Source organism: Micropterus salmoides, unplaced genomic scaffold (assembly GCF_014851395.1).
Source record: "Micropterus salmoides isolate LMB-PRFRI ecotype aquatic unplaced genomic scaffold, ASM1485139v1 Ms_hic_scaffold_15, whole genome shotgun sequence".
NCBI lineage: Eukaryota > Metazoa > Chordata > Actinopteri > Centrarchiformes > Centrarchidae > Micropterus > Micropterus salmoides.
Window position 1 is genome coordinate 1,900,904 of NW_024040596.1, and position 18,740 is coordinate 1,919,643.

The 18,740-nt window shown below is 43.3% G+C and overlaps 1 protein-coding gene across 1 annotated transcript; it reads right to left on the bottom strand.

Moving 5' to 3' along the window:
* Nucleotides 1–80: 80 nt before the first annotated feature.
* Nucleotides 81–18,152, bottom strand: LOC119903618 (integrin alpha-V-like). The gene is made up of 9 exons (XM_038719860.1): nucleotides 18,048–18,152; nucleotides 16,993–17,107; nucleotides 16,393–16,454; nucleotides 15,794–15,842; nucleotides 8,142–8,270; nucleotides 7,252–7,296; nucleotides 5,608–5,651; nucleotides 5,421–5,477; nucleotides 81–137 (listed from the first exon to the last, which is right to left on the bottom strand). The coding sequence occupies exons 1-9, from the start codon at nucleotides 18,108–18,110 to the stop codon at nucleotides 81–83; spliced, it is 621 nt and encodes a 206-aa protein (XP_038575788.1). The 5' UTR covers nucleotides 18,111–18,152.
* Between the last annotated feature and the right edge of the window lie 588 nt (nucleotides 18,153–18,740).

Here is an 18,740-nt window from a genome sequence, read left to right on the forward strand (position 1 = left end):
AGAGAGAGAGAGAGAGAGAGAGAGAGAGAGAGAGAGAGAGAGAGAGAGAGCGTAAGGCTGCTGCTCAGCTGGAGTCAGACTTACCCATCTTTATTAATATCAGTCACAGCCACCGAATGTCCAAAGTAGGCAGCCATCTACAAGACAGAGATTTAGAAAAGCTTTATTTCTACACTCCCTAAATCACAGTTCTTAGGTTAGAGACGTCATCACGATACCAGAAATTTAGCAGTCGATATTGAAACCAGTAAAACTCCACGATAACCAATTCCAAATTTGATCCCACGTTAAAAAAATAAAATAATAAATCCCATCACGTGCTTTAACACACACCCCTTTAATAAAAACACTTGAACAACTAACAGCTGTGAGAGGATGTTCGGGACAGATGAGAGGTGGTTTAATGTCAAAATATTCTCTTGAAACTGCGCATAATCAATTCAACTTTTCTTCTATATGGCGCAGACGGCCCCTAACTCCTCCTACAGTAACAGGAGCGTTTGTGCATCGTCACCATTGGTGATTTTGTGTCAATCCAAACTGTGAAACGTCGGCCTGAATCAGCTCTCTGATCCCAGAACTGGTAGAAATCCAGGCTTTGTCACGGAGCTGTTGAAGGAAACAGCCCAGTTTCCACACACGGCTCTTCACTAGTCTACCAGTCGAGGCAGCTGCAGTTACGTGTTGGATCTCGAAACGAGTAGCAACATGTTTTTAAAATTTCAGCATCGACTTGTGTCGAAACATACATCTCAGAGGAACACATTGGCTTCATCCTAAAATGTGAGCAGCGTTTACTGACAGCTTTACCGGCTGTTCGCTCAGCAGCAGCAGCAGGAGGGTTAATACAGAGCCAGGTGTAAACATTCAGAATCTCTTCCAGTTTTTCTGTAGTAGTGAACTGCTGGTGGCGAAGTACACGACTGCTAACATGAACTGCCCCCGCACGTGGTTGTTTTACTGTTCATGAAATAAAAATATTACAAATATAATAATAATCATAATTTTCTTATTTGTGTTGCAGGTGCATCTTCAGCTGATTCCAGAAAACTAGTAATATTTCTCCTCCACAGCTGCGGTTCTGTTTTACCTGCAGTTCCTAAACAAATTATTTTATTTTGGCGGTTTCTCGTTGTATAATTAATAGATTTAATTGTCCATCGGTGCCGTTTCACTTCCTGTGTGAGGATCTGCCGCCTCATCAGAACGACGCTGCATTTCTGCGTCCTCACATCTCTCTCTCTGTCTCATCCCCATAAAGGAGGAGCGAATCAGATGCGTGTTGAGTTTGAGGTCACGGCTTTGACTTGCAGGGTTAGAGGAGTAAAAACGATCCAGGTGATTCAAACTGGAGACGGACACACCGTCAGGGGAGAGGGAAAAGAAGAGTTAAGGGGAGGACGGACGCCGTGTTGTTTGAACTGTCTGTTCCTGTTTAAATGAAACACTAGATGAATGTGAAACCTCCAAACAGAGACTCACACAAGACTAGAGATATAAAACGCCGGCTGGAGGGAGAGATAACAGAGGCTGACGGGTTCAGAGGGCGAGTTATGGAGGAGGGACAGGAAAGACGAGAGGAACTCTGTCATTAACTCGTTTCCTCTCCAGCCCTCATCCTTTTTCCTTCGAAGACACCCTCCCTCTCTTCTTCTTCTCCATCTGTAGTGTTTTCAACAGACTCAACATAAATGCAGCTGCTGTTAGTTCACGAGAAGCTGAGTGAGGGTCTCTGTGTTTTATGTGGAGATGTAAAAGCAGCGTCAGTCAGCAGCGGTTTGATTTAACATCTGTCTGTGTTTCAGACAGAAAGGCCAGTTAGGAGTTACTTCCTGTTACTGTTGTAATATTTATGTCTTTGATTCTTCTCCACGGTCACCTACCAGCAATGAGAGCTTGCACAGATTTAACTGTGAGATATTTGACGTTGCAGCAAAAATTTGAAGCAGTTTTCTGGACAGCCCTGCGTTTTATTTCAGGGTGGGTGATTCACTTTAATCTGATAATTAGAAAGGGGGGGGGCTCCAGCATCAGACTCCTGTGTGCCAAAACATTTACTTGTGTTTCTAGTGAAACATAACTGGCGGTTAAGCCGACTGGTCTTGATGAAGCTCACTGAAGTAAAGTCTGGAACTTGCATTCATTCAGAAACCATCACAAACTACATTTCATTTGTAAAACAGACGTTGGTCTATTATTTTATTCATTCACATGTTTTAGTTTACTTAGTATCTGTCTTGTCTCTTATCTTAGTCCAGTGCCTCAGTTCTTAGTTCATGTGTTTTATTATTTGATCTTGTCTTGTTTGGGGTTTTGTAGCTTACTTTAGTTTTACTTGTTTGAGTCCTTAGTCCTATGTCTCCATGTTTTGGTGTAGTCCTGTCTCCTGTTTGGTCCGGTCTCTGTTCCATGCCCTGATTTTGCGGTCTTTCCATGTTCTGTGTTTTACTTTGGTAGATCTGTGGTCGTGTGTTCCCGTGTACTTTACTTCCTGTTTTATTTTGTAATCTTCTGTGCCCGGTGTTCTTGTCTGGCTTTGTTCCTGTTGGCTTAGTGTATTTTTGTCTTGATTATTAGTTTGTTACCCCTGCCTGTGTTTTTGTACTTTTGTTTATGGATCTGTGTCTGCTTGTGTTTTGGTTTATTCTTTATTCTGTGTATTTAAACCTTCAGTTCTCTTCAGTTTTTGTGAGGTCCTTTTCTAATGTTGAGTGTTCCTACTTGTTCTTTGTTCCATGGATTTATTCCCTCGTGTTTGCATATTTCTCTGCCTTGTTCTGGATTATTACTCTGCCCGTTTGGAGACACTTTTGTTTGGACTTTTGGCCTGCTGTGCTCCTGAGTAACCCTGTTTAAGTTGCGTTATTAAATCTTTTGTTGGACTGCAATCTCCTCGCCTCTGTCTGCATTTGGCTCCACACCTCTACTTCCTGCCGCTGCACTCTACTACCACAGGTGGATCTTCTGTAGAGTGCTGCAGTGTGTGTTGGTCAGCTGCTTCTTCACTCGTGCTGGAGTTTGGTCCTGCAGTCCGCTGACATTAGTCGGTGTGTGATGGCACATGATGCACAAATACTGATCTTTAACGCTGGAAAGCTCATTAATGTGTATTAAATTCAAAATCCTTGCTTTCTTTAGAGAAGATACTTCCAGTGAGTAGGGTTGGGTTTGGAGAACTGGTTCACCTTTTATACTGAAGGGAAACCAATGTAGTGAACAACAGTGTGGATTTGTGCATTTTTCATTGAATAAATGTGGAGCTACCCTAAATTCCTTTCTCCTCCCCAGAGAAGATGGGGAGGGGTCAAAGTTGCTTTCTCTAAGTGCTAGCCCGACCATAAAACTGGCACCATTTTGATTCCGAAGCTGATAACGCGGGGCCTGACTGTTAAACTGACAAAGGGACACGAGCCAGTCATTGGCATCTCCCTGAACAGCCTATCAAAACTTACCCCACCACACACGTTTCCGTGGAAACTGACCTTATTCTTTGTTTATTACCACATCAAAAGGATACTCCTTGTCTCACCTAAGTGTGACATGTTCCAGACACTGAACTTTGGATGACAAAGGACTGCATTCTCCAAAAGACTCAAAGCATCTAATTAAATTTAATTAAATCTTTAGTTACCTGATTACGTTTGCCTCTATTGGAGTAGTTATGTTAACTGTTGTTGCTATCTGTTGTTGATATTAGTGCTGAAAAGAAGTTACTTGTGCAGTGTTTTATTTTCAGCAAGACACTCCTTCATCTGATGTAATCAATGCTTGTTCATAATACTTTCTTACAAAATCCCTTTAGAAATGATGACAAAGAAATGTTTTACTATACTCTTAATCGCCAGCTTGAATTTAAGGATGAATCAACAAATTCCCCGGTTCCTAAGGAGAGACGATCTTTGATTTAATCCAAGCTTTCCTCATGTAACCTGAGCTCCCCCAAGTGGACGAAATAAGTATTACATGCCCTCGTCGGAAATGCGGTTAAATGTATAAAAATCCTGACCAATAATGTGACAATTTACCAAATGCTTAGAACAGTACAACCGTTCAACCATTGAGGTTCGATTGTGGAAAATATTTGATTATAATACGTGCAAATAGATTTCTTTTCTTTAGACATTAAGTTTGGAAAGGCAGTTCCTGGGGAAACCTGAGACGCCCCCTGGGGAACCACGCCCCAGGCAACAAAAGAGCGACACGCGACCTGCTCGCTCTCTTCTCGCTCTTCCACTCTGCCCTCTGGATGCTTCGGCACGCGTTCGGCGTGCCTCGCCAGGCAACACGCCCAGACTCGGCCAGCGAAACAAACAGGCCTTTGTTCGCCTGAAGCTACACACCTGAAGTGCCGAGACATCGATCTGCCTTCAGTTTGTTTTATTTTCTTTATTTCTTTTGTTTGTTAAAGTTATCAGTCCGTTAAGTTACACTGGACTAATTCAGGAACGACCAAGTTCCATTTTAAGCCTTTTTCGTCGAGCCAACTTCACCGAGGTCAGACCAAGCCACGTGGTCTCGCCAGCTACAACCAAGGAAACCTGCAAACAGCCGAATTGCCAGACGGAGGAGGCGTTTTCAATCAGACACGGAGAACCCCGGACAATCCCTAGCAAAAAGCCAGGATCGGGCAGCTAGCGTGGGACCCGTGCAACAGGCCAAAAGCAGGCTGTCGACAAGCCGTAACTAAACTATAGCATTAGTTTACTTTCATTAGCTCTTCTATGCCGTATGAGTCAAATGCTTCCCACAGTCGAACCTCCAGGCTCATTGTTCAGCAAATGTTTATGTTCCCTGTATCCAACCATCTTTTTATCACCTTAGTTAGAGAATAAATTCACTGTAATATAATCAAGAGCTGTGTGTGTTGCCTATTTATAGTTCCTGCCAAGAGAATTGACCCTTTAGATATGAGACTGACTGACTGATTTAAGATAATTGAGCGATTATTAACTAACTGATCACTAGTAATAATTGTATAATTATTCAAAACTACCTAGAGGTCCGGAGACTCTAGGATTATAACAACTCCGGTGGGGCCCTTTACGAGGAAATTCTGATTTTATGAATAATAATTCATAATTGGGTATCAATTCTCATAAATTTATTAAAATGCATAACTAATAAATTTAGGTCCACTACACCAACGATGGCTACAGATGAGACGAGTCCCCAGAGACGCCCCTCTAGGACAGAGACTCCTTTCACTTTAGAGACATGAAGGGGAGGAAGGTCACCGAGAATCAATGAAACTGGAACGATACCCAACCCTATTAGTGTGTGCTGCTTGAGTTCCGTGTTTTTGTTCTGTCAATGAAACGTTGCAAACGATTTTGGTGGAACCAGCGGCAGGACCCCCTCCGTGCCGACGCAGTGGCGTGGCCGGATGCTGAATGTGGGGGCTGCTCTGTGCTGCAGCTCACCTGCGTTCCTGTGAAGTTGACCATGGACTGCATGTTGAGGCCGTTGAAGATGTTCACCTAAAACATCAAACACAGGTCGTCAGCTGAGCTTCACACAAACCGCTCCACGGATCAGTTTCGGTCCACGTCTGGGAACCCTGACCAGGACTGATGCGTGGCTGTAATCCACTGTGTGTTTAACACTTACGTAACCCAGGGCCTTCTCCCCGCGAGGTACTCCAGTCACATAATCTGTGGAGGTGAGGAAAACCTTACTTTCATTATCGATTAATCTATTTTTCCAATGAACCGTTTGGTCTATAAAATGTCCCTCGATGTCATCAGATGCTTTGTTTTATCCGACCAACAGTCCAAAACTTTAAACTATGCTGAGACGAGGACAAACAGGGCGTTTAAGATGCTGCAACCATCAAATGGATTTCTGATTGAAACAGGGCTGGACAATAAACCAATAATGGTAATTATCCTCAATTACAAATGTTTAATAAATTTGTATCATGAACAAATCAGCACTTAATTTTTCTATTAAGATATTTATTTTGTTGAGGAAAAGAGACTGAAAACAGATTTTACTTAATTTAATTTTTTTTTTTTATCAGAATAGTTCTGAACGTTCTGCCTCAGATTTGTGAAGTGATCCACTGTTTGGCATCAAGTGTTTGTTCTGACCAGAAAGAAAAGTTTAAAACTACAATTAACTTTCACTCAGGAGCAAAAATCAGCCTTTAAACCTGAAAGAAACAATGATGTGACATTTATCCTGATAATTATCGAAATTAAATGAAATTACATTTTTTATAGTGATAACATTTTTGAACATTTTGCTCAGCCTTAATTTGAAAATCACAATTCTATTCTGTCTGCATTTAATAACATTACAGCCTTTACTGAATAAAAGAGCTGTATGTAAAATACACTCCAAACCCTTTAACTACAGAAACCATTCCAATATCAAAATGTTCTGCTTTTTAAGGGCATGTGTGCTACGATTCAGCTATTTACTACCTTCTTCCATGTACTTCTCTTTTGACTAACTAATTTCCAGCTTTGACAGATTAACAACTTTCAGCTTTTCAGCGATGTATTTCAGCTCAGTTCAGCTTTCAGCATTCACACACATTTTCTGCAGTGTTTAGCAAGTTAATTTCAGCTTTCAGCATTCACACACATTTTCTGCAGTGTTTAGCAAGTTAATTTCAGCTTTCAGCATTCACACACATTTTCTGCAGTGTTTAGCAAGTTAATTTCAGCTTTCAGCATTCACACACATTTTCTGCAGTGTTTAGCAAGTTAATTTCAGCTTTCAGCATTCACACATGTTTTCTGCAGTGTTTAGCAGGTTAATTTCAGCTTTCAGCATTCACACATGTTTTCTGCAGTGTTTAGCAGGTTAATTTCAGCTTTCAGCATTCACACACATTTTCTGCAGTGTTTAGCAAGTTAATTTCAGCTTTCAGCATTCACACACATTTTCTGCAGTGTTTAGCAAGTTAATTTCAGCTTTCAGCATTCACACACATTTTCTGCAGTGTTTAGCAAGTTAATTTCAGCTTTCAGCATTAACACACATTTTCTGCAGTGTTTAGTAAGTTAATTTCAGCTTTCAGCATTCACACACATTTTCTGTAGGAAATGCATTTTTTCCATTAAAATATAATTCTTTCACACTTGTTGTGTTCAATAGACCAGAGAGTTCCTTTGGGCTCTGAGGTTAGTGGTTAACATCATCATCACTAACAACAGCCAGTTATCAGTACCTTTGATCTATCTATCTAAGTGTTGGACTCAAACTCAGAACCTGGCAGTGTTATAGATCCACGTCTGTTCTTACCTTCCTTTCCGTCGCCGTTGAAGTCTGCGACTGTCACAGAGTATCCTGGGGAACACAGAGAGACGCGCTCAGTAAAACTACAAGAACTGCGTTGCTTTTAGAACGCTCTCAGTGTGTAGAGTCTTAAATGGAGCCGACTGCATCTTCTATATATCAAATTGTTTAAATTCGAAATTCTAAATCCTAAGCGTGTGCTAAAAATGACAAACCAGCCGTTCTGTACACGGTTGTTTAGGTATAAATAGGAGGAGAATGTTATGTACAAAATTGGTGGTATGGTATTCATCACAGCATCTTAGTATTTAACGTCACACGCTCAGACTGAAATTAAAATGCATTTATTTTGTCTGCATCAGCAACAGAACTGCTCTGTAAAATCACTTCCTGTGTTCTCCTCTGAGAACAGTTTATAGTTTATGTATTTGGTGTTATGATGGCGGTCCCTGGTTTTGCATTAATTCGACAGAATATCGTAGCTGGAGACGTTATTTCGACTCAGCCAATGAAACCTTGCATAAAGCCGTGACTTCAGCGTTGTCTCACAGGCAGAGCAGACATCCACACTGCACTCACAATAACACATTATTTTCGCCTGAGAACTTTAAACTCCCCTCCACAGAGTTAAAAATTTCACTTTCTCAAGGATGGGAAGAAAAGATCTTGCTACATTTAGATTTAAATGAAATGTCATCAGCACGAGAGAAAGACTGAAGGAGGCTGAAAGAGTCGTTGTGGTGATCGAATAAAGTTAAGATGACATCTGATACATTAAGAAGGAAACACACAGATGTTGATGGTCAAAGTTTATCTTGTCTGGACTTAATTGGATTAATTAAAATGGTGTGTGTGTGTGTGTGTGTGTGTGTGTGTGTGTGTGTGTGTGTGGTTACCTAGGTAGCTGTCGTCGTACTGAGCGCTGGCTGACCTGGTGGCGAGGGTGTTTGCGTACGGGGCGATAAACTCATTGTCTTTTTTAATCCGGGTAAATATCTCAGAGACATCGTCAGAAATCAGCTGACCTGAAGAGAAAAGGAGGAGAACGTTAGAGAACAAGGAGAAAACAAGAAGAGAACAAACAGAGAATGAGGAGAGTATGAGAAAAGAACGAGCAGAGAAGAAGAAAAGAACGAGCAGAGAAGAAGAAGTGAACGAGCAGAGAACGTGGAAAGAACGAGGAGACAACGAGCAGTGAACAAGCAGAGAACAAGGAGAGAACGAGCAAAGAAAAAGGAGAGAACGAGCAGTGAACAAGGAAAGAACGAGCAGAGAACGTGGAGAGAACGAGCAGAGAACGTGGAGAGAACGAGCAGTGACCGAGCAGAGAACGAGCAGTGACCGAACAGAGAACAAGGAGAGAACGAGGAAAGCACGAGCAGAGAACAAGGAGAGAACGAGGAAAGCACGAGCAGAGAACAAGGAGAGAACGAGCAGTGAACGAGGAAAGAACGAGCAGAGAACGAGGAGAGAACGAGCAGAGAACGAGGAGAGAACGAGCAGTGAACGAGCAGTGAACGAGCAGAGAACAAGGAGAGAACGAGCAGAGAACAAGGAGAGAACGAGCAGAGAACAAGGAGAGAATGAGCAGTGAACGAGCAGAGAACGAGGACAGAACAAGAAGAGAACGAGCAGAGAACGTGGAAAGAACAAGGAGAGAACGAGCAGTGAACGAGCAGAGAACAAGGAGAGAACAAGCAGAGAACAAGGAGAGAACAAGGAGAGAACGACCAGTGAACGAGGAAAGAACAAACAGAGAACGAGGAGAGAACAAGCAGAGAACATGCAGAGAACAAGCAGAGAACAAGGAGAGAACGAGGAAAGCACGAGCAGAGAACAAGGAGAGAACGAGCAGTGAACGAGGAAAGAACGAGCAGAGAACGAGGAGAGAACGAGCAGAGAACGAGCAGAGAACGAGGAGAGAACGAGCAGTGAACGAGCAGTGAACGAGCAGAGAACAAGGAGAGAACGAGCAGAGAACAAGGAGAGAATGAGCAGTGAACGAGCAGAGAACGAGGACAGAACAAGAAGAGAACGAGCAGAGAACGTGGAAAGAACAAGGAGAGAACGAGCAGTGAACGAGCAGAGAACAAGGAGAGAACAAGGAGAGAACAAGGAGAGAACGACCAGTGAACGAGGAAAGAACAAACAGAGAACGAGGAGAGAACAAGCAGAGAACAAGCAGAGAACAAGCAGAGAACAAGGAAAGCATGAGCAGAGAACAAGGAGAGAACGAGCAGTGAACGAGGAAAGAACGAGCAGAGAACAAGGAGAGAACGACCAGTGAACGAGGAAAGAACGAGTAGAGAACGAGCAGTGAACGAGGAAAGCACGAGCAGAGAACAAGGAGACAACAAGAAGAGAACGTGGAGAGAACAAGGAGAGAACAAGGAGAGAACGAGGAGAGAACGAGGAGAGAACGAGCAGTGAACGAGCAGAGAACGTGGAGAGAACAAGGAGAGAACAAGCAGAGAACAAGGAGAGAACGAGCAGAGAACGTGGAGAGAACGAGCAGAGAACGTGGAGAGAACAAGGAGAGAACAAGGAGAGAACAAGCAAAGAACGAGGAGAGAACGAGCAGTGAACGAGCAGAGAACAAGGAGAGAACGAGCAGAGAACAAGGAGAGAACGAGCAGAGAACGTGGAGAGAACGAGCAGAGAACGTGGAGAGAACAAGGAGAGAACAAGGAGAGAACAAGGAGAGAACGAGCAGTGAACGAGCAGAGAATGAGGAAAGAACGAGGACAGAACAAGAAGAGAACAATCAGAGAACGAGGAGAGAACAAGTAGAGAGCGAGCAGAGAACGAGAAAAGAACGAGCAGAGAACAAGGAGAGAACAGGAGAGAACGGTTTCGGTTTCAAAATCCCTTGATTGAACATTGAAACCAGAATAGCAAATAAACTCATTGTCACATCATCACATTAACGAGAAAGAAATGTGATTTCTTTCAAGAAAACAAAAAACCAACACAACAAACCCATATATATTTACATTCATCTCTCCGTCTCCCCCCACAGAGCATAAACCTGGATGCATAATATGCATGGCTCCACCCTTAATCGAGCCTTAAGCAGTCCCTTCAAGACCGGCACCGGCTCTACGCAGCCGGCACTCTGAGCCCGGTTTCTGCGCATCAGCCAGATGGCCATCTTTGCAGAACCAGATAAAAAGTTTACCAAAGTGTGCACTGACTTCTTTTTAGCACTGTATTTTGGGCCAAAAATAAACAAACTAAAAGAAAGAGACTCCCCAAGACCCTGAAACCACCGTTTTAAAAGCTCCACAAGTGCTGATAGGGGAGGACACTGAATAAATAAAAGTGCCAGGGTCTCAGAAAATACACTCCTCCCCCAACTCTGGATCCAGGTGTGCTCTGTATCTGTTTGTAGCTATTGCCCCATGTACAACTCTCCACTGGAGGTCTGCTGTCCGCTTTTCACCAGGCAGCTTGTACAGGGACCGCCAGCTGCCTTTCGGGGAAGCATCTGGACCAAAGAAGTCAGTCCACCTCGACTCCTTCAGTCCTGCCAAAGAGTGCAGGTTCAGAACTTTAACGCACATTTGGTAGACTGCTTTCTTCCCCACAGCTTGAAACTTGTCCAGGTGGGGGGTTGTGAGAGAACGAGCAGAGTACAAGAAGAGAACAGCAGAGACCAAGAAGAGAACAAGGAGAGAACAAGGGGAGAACAAGCGGAGAACAATGAGAGAACGAGCAGAGTACAAGAAGAGAACAGCAGAGACCAAGAAGAGAACAAGGAGAGAACAAGGAGAGAACTAGCAGAGAACAAGGAGAGAACAACAGGATAACAATGAGAGAACAAGAGAACAATGAGAAAACAAGAAGAGAATGAGGAAAGAACTAGCAGAGAACAAGGGGAGAACAAGGAGAGAACTAGCAGAGAACAATAAGAGAACGTACAGAGAACAAGAGGAGAACAACAGCAGAACAATGAGAGAACAGGAGAACAATGAGAGAAGATAACGAGAAAACAAGAAGAGAACGAGGAAAGAACTAGCAGAGAACAAGGGGAGAACAAGGAGAGAACTAGCAGAGAACAAGGGGAGAACAACAGGAGAACAATGAGAGAACAAGGGGAGAACAACAGCAGAACAATGAGAGAACAAGGGGAGAACAGGAGAACAATGAGAGAACAATAACAGAACGAGCAGAGAACAAGGGGAGAACAACAGCAGAACAATGAGAGACCAAGGGGAGAACAACAGCAGAACAATGAGAGAACAGGGGGAGAACAGGAGAACAATGAGAGAACTAGCAGAGAACAAGGGGAGAACAACAGCAGAACAATGAGAGACCAAGGGGAGAACAGAAGAACAATGAGAGAACGAGCAGAGAACAAGGAAAGAAGAGAACAACGAGAAAACAAGAAGAGAACGAGGAAAGAACTAGCAGAGAACAAGGGGAGAACAAGGAGAGAACTAGCAGAGAACAATAAGAGAACGAGCAGAGAACAAGGAGAAAACTAGAAGAGAACGAGGAAAGAACTAGCAGAGAACAAGGAGAAAACTAGAAGAGAACGAGGAAAGAACGAGCAGAGAACAAGGAGAAAACTAGAAGAGAACGAGGAGAGAACGAGCAGAGAACAAGGAAAGAAGAGAACAACGAGAAAACAAGAAGAGAACGAGGAAAGAACTAGCAGAGAACGAGGAAAGAACGAGCAGAGAACAAGGAGAGTACAAGAGAACGAGAAAAGAACAAGCAGAGAACAAGGGGGGAACAGGAGAACAATGAGAAAACAAGAAGAGAACGAGGACAGAACGAGCAGAGAACAAGGAGAGTACAAGAGAAAGAGAAAAGAACGAGGAGAGAACACAGGGAGAAAAAAGTGAACAGAAATCAGGACAGAGGAGAAGAGGTGGTGGAAGAACGGAGCAGAACATGGAGTGAAGAACAGAAAAAGAACGTATGATTTTACACGAGTTTGTTTACAAGCCGAAGCACTTTTGGTTTTAAAAAAAATAACACACAGCTTGTAATTAAAGTGCCGCAGAGACCGAGCGTTAACGAGCGTCTGATCAGGAACAGAGAGCTGTGAGTGTTTGTTGACTCAACAGGAAACAGGAATTAGGCTCTCGCACACCAGGAGGAGTCGTAGAGAACGAATGTGTGACTGACTCAGTGCTGAAGAAACATTCTGTGTCACACCCTCTAATGTCAGACGACCACACAAACATGGATTACAACACACACACACACACACACACACACACACACACACCTGTCTGCAGCCTCACCTGTCTGGACTTTACTCTCTTATTAAACTCTTAAGGCGGCGATGATGCAAGCTGCAGCTCAGGAGAGACTTCAGACCGCTCTCGGTGTTAGAGTCCTGACTTCAGTCTAACACTGGGGCCCCTCCCTCGTGGTAGCCATGAAGTCAGCGAGTTAGCTGTCAGCTGCAACTTTTAACTGTTTAAATTCAGTCAAACTGTCTCCATCAACATTAGCTGAATCAGCTGTGATGCTGAAGAAAACTTTTTATAAAGACAAAGTGTAAGTCACACCGACCTTCTGAACCTGACGTGGTTCAGATAAAATGAGCCCTGGTGCGTCGGCCCGGTTAGTGCGCCAGTTCGTTTGAGCTGCTGTGAAAGCTGCCAACCGGATCAAGACTGCTTGAAAAGGAGGGTTCGCATAAAAGATCTGTGTTCTCTCTTAATGCTCAACACATTTAATGCCCAGCTCTGATTTTTATGACTGACAGTTCACATTATAGCAGCCTGGCACAGACTAATAACACGGCATCACACGCAGCAGCAGCAGCTGTCGTACAGAAGTAAACAAGGAGCCACAGAGGCTAGCTCACGTTAGCTCAGACTCGCTAACCCGGGGTCACATTCTGCTCATTTATGACAAATGTTCACAACTTTCTGTCCTTTTCTAACCTGGACAGGTAGCATGCAGGTGCCTCAGCAGAGAGCTGGCGACCCGGTGGATTTAAGGTGGATTTAAGGTGGAAGAAAGTGAATCTGTGAGCAGGTGAGGACGAGGAGAAACATGTTTAATTTTGTTTCCATTCTAGCGCAGAATTGTGGCGACGGTTGCTCTAGAGTGACGTCAGCGTCACACGAACTCCGATCTGACGTCCAGACCGAGGTCGCATTATTAACAATCAGACCTGGATCTTATTTGGACCACATATGAAAGTGGCTCAAATCTGAACTGGAAAAGATCAGAGTTCACACACTGTTAGAAACAAATCAGATCTGGGTCACTTTGATCTGAACGCAGCTTCAGTGGATTTGCGCGTGGTTAGTTTGACACAAGCCAATCACAGTCGGTCTCGGTGAAACCTTGCAGGGAAAAGGCCCACGAGGTGATCAACCAAGCTGCTCCCATGAGCAGAGTCAGCAGAAACATCACATGACTCCTAGATGATTCGTCTGTACCGGCGGCGCCCTGATCCCCACAGGAGGCCGTGACCACGATGACACAACACAGCGTGCTACTCACGCTGATGCAGCAGCTTCCCAAACCACCACAACACCAACACGTCATCAACGATCTGCTGTTTGGGACGTTTCAGAGGATCAACGTTACTATTTTCTACCAGAGCAGGACCTCCAGGTGTTTGTTCTTCAGCAGATGAAGAGGAAAGCAATTTCAGTCTGTGGTTTGTTCAGAGTAAAGACAATAACCAGCATCATTAACCTCCTAACATTCCTGTAAGTTTCGTTTTAAACGCTGTTCAAGGCAGATCCAAAGTAAACTGAATGTAGTTCTTGAACCGTTTGGAGTATCTGCCTGGTTTTGGGCTTCTCTGAAAGAGACACTCTGCAGTGTCTAACCCAAAAGAATCACTGTTAAGTGCTACTGGAATTAATTAATATCAGTTTCTGCTTGAAAATGTTTGCTAACAAATGCCTGCAGATTACTACAGCTGGGACTTATTAGCTGTGGTGCTGCAGCATAAAGTCCAAGTTTATATTTTATACCAATACCATGAAAAATGAGTATTTTCCACAGGTTTTTCTGAGTGTCTGTCTCAGTGTATTTTTTCTAAAACAGCTCCGCCCCTTGGCGGCAGGCTGCTTCTGCTGCGTCGCTCCGTATCAGCCGGCAGCTCGACACAGACGTGTTTTTTTCTGAGACGATGCGGCAGCCGTCCCTGAGGATTTAATGATGGAATAATGTGTTTTGGACTAAATGTTTTAACTGGATTGGATCGTCTGGACCTTTGACAATGGAACAAGACCATTTCATTTAGGAAATATGAATATCTAATATGAATATCTTCCACTCTGTCCAGTAGATGCCACAGTTAGCTTAGCTTAGCATAAAGTACAGTAAAGTAATTTCCCAGGAGTTGAAACCTGTCATGAATGTTTACAGTTTGGGAAATCTCAGATCTCAGACCTCTGGAGGTTTAGACAAACAAAAGTTCTGTTTACGTTCAGTGTTTCTCACCAAAGCTCACCGTGTCCTTGTGGTCTAACAAACATGGTCGGTGCATTTAACTCTACAGTAACGTTAGCTGAGCAGCTCGTCCATGTGCAGAGTCTAAAAACCAGCCTTGATAGCTAGCCGAGCTGTATAAATTAGGCTGACATTGGGAACGTTATTACAGTGATCTAAAATGATCAAACATATATGAAAACAAATTATAAATACTTTTGGAAGCACATTCCCGCCACTGTGATGAAAAAAAAAAGAAGATCCTGTAAGTCAGCCGTCGGGCCAAATGTTTGTCAAATTATTTCAAATCTTTATATACTTTTCTTCCTTGTTAAACGAATGAATCATAAGGACACTTTTACACATGCTCACAATACAGCATGTGCTGCAGTTTGTGCGTTTGATCCACATTCATAAGCTTATTTTAACTTCCCTGAGGAGATTCAGGGGAATCCTATCACACCTTTACTGACGGCTTTTTCAGAGGTGTGTCAAGCAGGCCGGAGGCCAGGAACTTTTCAAAATCTCAATAAAGTTGTCATAAAGCATTGCTGCACAAGAAGCTTTTATTTTGGAGGCACAATCACTTAAGAGGAAGTGATCATGTGAGCAGCTGTCACGACTGAGATCTGTTTCAGCACCAGCCGCTATCAATTTATTTATTTTTTATTTTTCTGCTATCAAAGCGATCTGGCCGCCTACTGCCGACCGCTGCTGTAAGTCATTTTAATGAGAAACAGTCTCAAAGTAATGACTTAGCATCTCTTAGCATGTTAAGTCATTATTCTGAGATGCTAAGTCAGTATTTTCACCTGACTGCGGGTTCCTACTGAGTGTGCATCGTGCTCCATAGCACTACGAGTGGTCACAAACTCCACTGAGCACTTTGTTATCATGAGCGATTAAAATGCGGGACAGTGCGATCTGAGCTGTATTAAAGAGGAAGCGTCCTGTTGGACACCCTGAGAACAGGAAGCTGCCGTCTCAACACAACCACAACATTTCTGGGGGAATCCTCCTCCTGCAACGTTTGTTATTCACAGAGAACATGAGAGGAGCGTAGAGAGACGGACTGAGCATGCTCCGTTCCTTCCTCTTTAAACCTGCTGTGAGACTAGAACAGCACACTCACCCTGCCAGTAGAAGCTGCCAGGTCCTCCCACCACCACTCTGTTGCCCTTCTGAAACCACAAAAACACAGAGGGACAATTGTTTTACTTTCACTTGTTATTCGGCCCCTCAGGTCAGTTCTTACTCCCAGATGTGGAAAGGTTTAATGAAAACACCTCCACCTCTACAACCACACAGACCCAAACACATCCTGGATCCTGGACCATCCTGGATCCTGGACCATCCTCGGCGGTGTTTTAATATGACGACATGTTACACGTCTCTTCTGTCGAACACACAAACTGTCTTCTTACGGTGAGCATTTTAACCTTTAGCATGAGGTGTATTTTTCCAACCTTTATGCTAAGCTAGGCTAGAAACACAGGGCTTCCTGGTTGCATTAAACAGGATCTAAAGACATTCTGACAATAAACATCTGGCCTCTCACCCGTTTAGGGGTTTAAAAGTGTTTAGAGAGATGAAGATGCATCAGAGCCGACTGCCTTGTAATATCTCACATACTGTAAAATGATCATCGTTGATGATATTGTTTTACGGTTCACTCTCCACTTTCATTCATCGTTATGTATCTATATAAACAAGTTGGTCTTGGTTGCCTACCTTCAGGAAGTCGGCACTGAAGCCCGCCTGGCAGAAGCCCTGCCCCTCTGGTGAGTTGGCACCTGGGCAGAGAAGTAAAACAGCAACGTTAAATCATATTTAACAGAAACAGAAGCAGTCAGAGCTCTGAAAGTACAATTATAAAAGCTTTATTCTCATTTACCATCAACTCTGACTGCTTCTCAAACCCAATATAATAAAAGCAGCGAAAAGACAGACAGCCGGCCCAATCGGGATCTCACATTACTCTGGCTAGAATCTGAAGTGACGTCACATTTCACCTCAGAGAGGGGGGGTGAAACAGGCCTTATGGAAGCTAACCTGGTGCTAGCATCAGCTGCTTCTACACCCACTTAGATACTGCTGCTTGAACAAAGATACGGATCAGGTGTTTCTAAAGTGACGCAGCTGCAGAGTTTTCCTGCTCCTCTCACGTCAACTGCGTTAATTAGAATTTATTTAGCTGTTTTAAGAAGCAGCTGTTGGTGTTTTATTGTCCCGGCCGTGTGTCCTCAGCTGACGGAGGGTTAAAGATCGTCTGTCCGCGTGTGATGTTGGCTGATTAATGTTTGTTTGAGAAGACAGACGAAGGGGACGCACTTGATCTGCAGGGCGAGTACTCGACCACGGTGTCCCCCTTCTTCAGGAAACAGGTTCCCACCGGCTCTCGCTCAGAGACGCCGAAGGTGGACCACTGGTACAGGGGGGCGCAGGCCTGCAGAACACAAGACACGATAAAGACAGTCCTTTATTGCACAATCAGTTTATGAAAGAGGGCTCTCACACCTGCCTCATTTAGTTAGTGCGGATCGTTTGGGAAGGTGTGAAGGCAGCAATTGCACTCGTTTGCTCACCAAACAAGCGTACCGAGACCTCCTTGAAGAGGTGGTCTGGTGCGGTTTGCTTGTGGTGTGAAAGCAAATGAACCAACCTCGCTGATGTTTCATGTCCATGAGGGTATTTTCCCTGATTAACAGGTTAAAAGCTGTTAAAATGTGATAATAGTAATGGGCCTGCTAACTCTGTCAGTCTATGAAACATTTTGAGAGAGTAATAATCTCTGAATCACTCCTGTCCTCCTCTTCTTCCTGTTTCTACGTCATCATTCAGAACACGTGGTCGGTTTGTGGTCTAATATAACTAATAATGCTTTGAATAAGTTTTTTTTCTTCGTGAGCTCTTTGCGACACACATCAGAAGCATTAAAGCTGCATAAACGTCTGTGAGTCTCCAGAATAAGAGCGTTTCGTCTGTCTGATTTTGCTGACTTTTGTTCAGTTGTCCTTGATTTTTGTGCTTCCACCATGGTTAAGTAGCTACGCAGTTAAATTTGTCTGTTTTAACTGTATTTATTGTGGATGCACGATTCTGGGATTCTTGCCTGCAATGGGTATTTTATTTTGAAAATTGGCCAGATTCTCTCTGCCGTTCTGTGTCCGACTTCCTGTCTGGTTCATCTGCTCTGTGCTACTTGACGCGGCTTCAGTCAAAAACAGACTTGCAGTGAATATTGAACTTTAGCTAAACTTCAATTTAAAAAATCTAATTAGATTTTTTCCCCCAAACGTTCATTCCTAATATAGACAGAATACAAATATAACATTATAGAGTGTATATATATATATCTGTGTGTGTGTGTGAGTAGTGATTCTCACCAGGATGTGTTCTCCATTAGATCGTACCGAGGCACCGAACCACTGCTTGGATTTAAACTCCATCTGAGCTCCTTCTGTATTCGTCCGGTCACCTGTAAAGACAAACAGCAGAAATATGAAGTGAATTCTCTCGTCGCCTACGGGCTTAACTTCACACTGTGGGATCCAGCCAGCCTTATAACACACGTTTGTCACGTCCACTGCCGGTTAAAAGTGTTAGAACAGCTGCCATGTTTGTAGTTCTTCTGTAAACCTGAATTGGTACAAAAATCAGCAGCAAAAGTTAAAAACGTTTCCGTCACCAAAACATGTTGAGATCTAAAATAAACAATTAAATGACGGAGGTTTGTTCATTATTTCACTGCCTTCTTTAATGTTATATAATAGATCCAAGCTGTTTACTGTAGACATGGTTCACTTTCCTTCCACTGCTGCAGAATGAGGTGTAATCGATACCTGAAAACTGTGAAATTTACATTATTTCTCAGTTTTGCTGACATTTTGACTCAATTTATTATTTAATTATCAAAATGTTTGCAGATTTATTTCGTGTTGATTGACTGTGGATCAGTTAACGCACCAATTATTTCAGCTCCATGCAGGGGGGCTTTCTGCAGCGCTTCATAAAGTCATTTTCCTTTTGACTGAAGAACGACGACTATGAAGTTCAGCTCAGCTGATTATAGTGGACAC